Source organism: Impatiens glandulifera, chromosome 1, assembly GCF_907164915.1.
Source record: "Impatiens glandulifera chromosome 1, dImpGla2.1, whole genome shotgun sequence".
NCBI classification, from domain to species: domain Eukaryota; kingdom Viridiplantae; phylum Streptophyta; class Magnoliopsida; order Ericales; family Balsaminaceae; genus Impatiens; species Impatiens glandulifera.
In genome coordinates this window covers 63689130-63691323 of record NC_061862.1, presented here as the reverse complement: position 1 = coordinate 63691323, position 2194 = coordinate 63689130, and the positions used below count along the sequence as shown (strand labels likewise).

The window sequence follows — 2194 nt, the reverse complement described above, 5'->3', positions numbered from 1 at the left end:
ATAATACTAATTATCCTTATCTATTTTGCAGATAGTTATATTTGTTTTAGAATCAGTTATTTTATTATTATAAGTTAGATATAGATTTTAAACATTACAAGATAGTTTAAGGGCTAAAGTGATATTTGTATATCAAACTTTGCCTATCGGGTATATCACCCTTGTAACCTCTTTGTTTTGCAAATATGCATCAATAATACAAAGTCAGTTTTTCTTCTTGTTCTTGAGTTCTTTGGCGATTCTATTCAATTTCTAAGAGATCTTATATGAAAGTACCAGATCTCCATATGGTATCAGAGCACTTCGATTTTGAAGGAGACGATCTACTTGAAGACACAGAAGAGGAGGACAAAGACACACATCAAGGTAATCTTACAGAATTTGGGGGAAACGTTCTTGAAAACCCTAACCGCGGAGAAACTTCTTCTTTGAATCATTCTTCTCCGGATTCATCAAAAATGACAACCAAGAAGAGACACTGTACAGATCCACTCTACATACATAGTGGAGAAATCCCAAGTGCAACCCTAACTTCTACAGTACTAACTAGGGCAAACTATTTTTAATGGAGCACAAGTGTTGAACTATCTTTGACGGCAAAGATGAAGATGGGCTTCGTTGATGGGTCTTGCACTAAACCTGAAGATCCACAAGATGCGATACTTTGGAAAATGATTGATGCCATGGTCAGATCTTGGATCATGCATACAATTGAAAAGAAAGCAAGAATTCATTTCCAAAGTGCAACCACATTAAAGGAGTTATGGGATGAAATCAAGTCTAGGTATGAGACAGATAACTGGCCAACTCAATACAAGTTAAAGAAGGACATCTGTACAGCTAAACAAGGTAATATTGATCTTGAAGATTACTATTCTAAAGTTAGATTGTTTTGGGATGAACAGTTACATTTACAGCCACACCGAAGATGTACTTGTGATAGGAGTCAAAAAGATTGTGTAGGTTGTAAACTAGAAAAGGAAGTTATAATGGATTATGAGAAGAGCAATCTGCTCCTGTTCCTTATGGGTTTAAATGATTCTTATGAGAATTTAATAGATTCTATATTGGCAATGGAATCAAAACCAACTGTGTACAAGGCATTCACAATGTTTCTTAATGTTGAGAAGAAGAGAAACATTAATATGGAGCAGGACATATATACTTCAGCAATGTTTGTGAAAGAAAAATCCTATAGCAATTCTAGAAGAAATCGAACTGAAGATGTGAGGCAAAGAAATAAAACGCAGATATGTACACATTGCAACATGAATGGTCATCTAAAGGAAGGATGCTACAAGATCGTGGGCTACCCTGAATGGTGGACAAACAAGAGAAGGAAGAAGGCAGGTTCAAATATAGCTAATGCAGCACATTTTGATGAAGAAAATGATTCAGTACAGATTTCGAAATCTCAATACAAGGAAATCCAGAACTTTATGAAGGCTGTCAAGGAGGGAAATGACAAAATAGCAAGTACATCTAAAGGAAAAGGAAGCTGCATTGATCTTGACTTCGCTGCAGGTAAGTCTCCGAACTCAAAGTTTTTCATATCAACTATTTATGAATTAAGCATGAGTTTAAATGATCTTGAAAACAAAAGACATGTATGGTTAATTGATTCAGGGGCAAGTAGTCATATATGTAACAATAGGAACCTTCTAACTGAAATTAGACAAACTGAAAAAGAAAAAATTCTTTATCTAGCCGATGGTTCAAATAAGATTATAAATGAAATTGGTAATTTGGTATTAAATAACAAAATTACTTTAAAGGATGTACTATATTCACCTGATTTTAAATACAATTTATTATCTCCTGCTAAACTAATTAGAGATGAGAAAATGAATTGTATTCTTTCTGAAAATAATTGTGTGATGCAGGACCTTAATCAGAATATCTCGTTTGAACTTGGAAAAAGGATTGGGAATCTATTTTTTTGTTCTTCTGCAAATGAATTTGATGTAAAAGAAATAGTTTCTAGTACTTTTAATTCCTTTTCTGTTAATGATTGTTACAAGATGCACCTAAGATGTGGGCATCCTTCAAATAAAGTACTCAATTTCATTTGTTCAAATTCTGCAAATAAAGTTCCTCATTGTGAGACATGTTTACTTTCAAAATCTCATCGCTTACCTTTCCCTACTAGCACAACTATGACAAAAGATGTTTTTGATTTAATTCATATAGATCT

At 33.5% G+C, this 2194-nt stretch overlaps 1 protein-coding gene across 1 annotated transcript; it reads left to right on the top strand.

Annotated features, from left to right (window-relative positions):
* Window positions 1-602: 602 nt before the first annotated feature.
* Window positions 603-1891, top strand: LOC124930041. Its single transcript, XM_047470411.1, has 2 exons — window positions 603-1524; window positions 1884-1891. The coding sequence occupies exons 1-2, from the start codon at window positions 603-605 to the stop codon at window positions 1889-1891; spliced, it is 930 nt and encodes a 309-aa protein (XP_047326367.1).
* The last annotated feature ends 303 nt before the right edge of the window (window positions 1892-2194 follow it).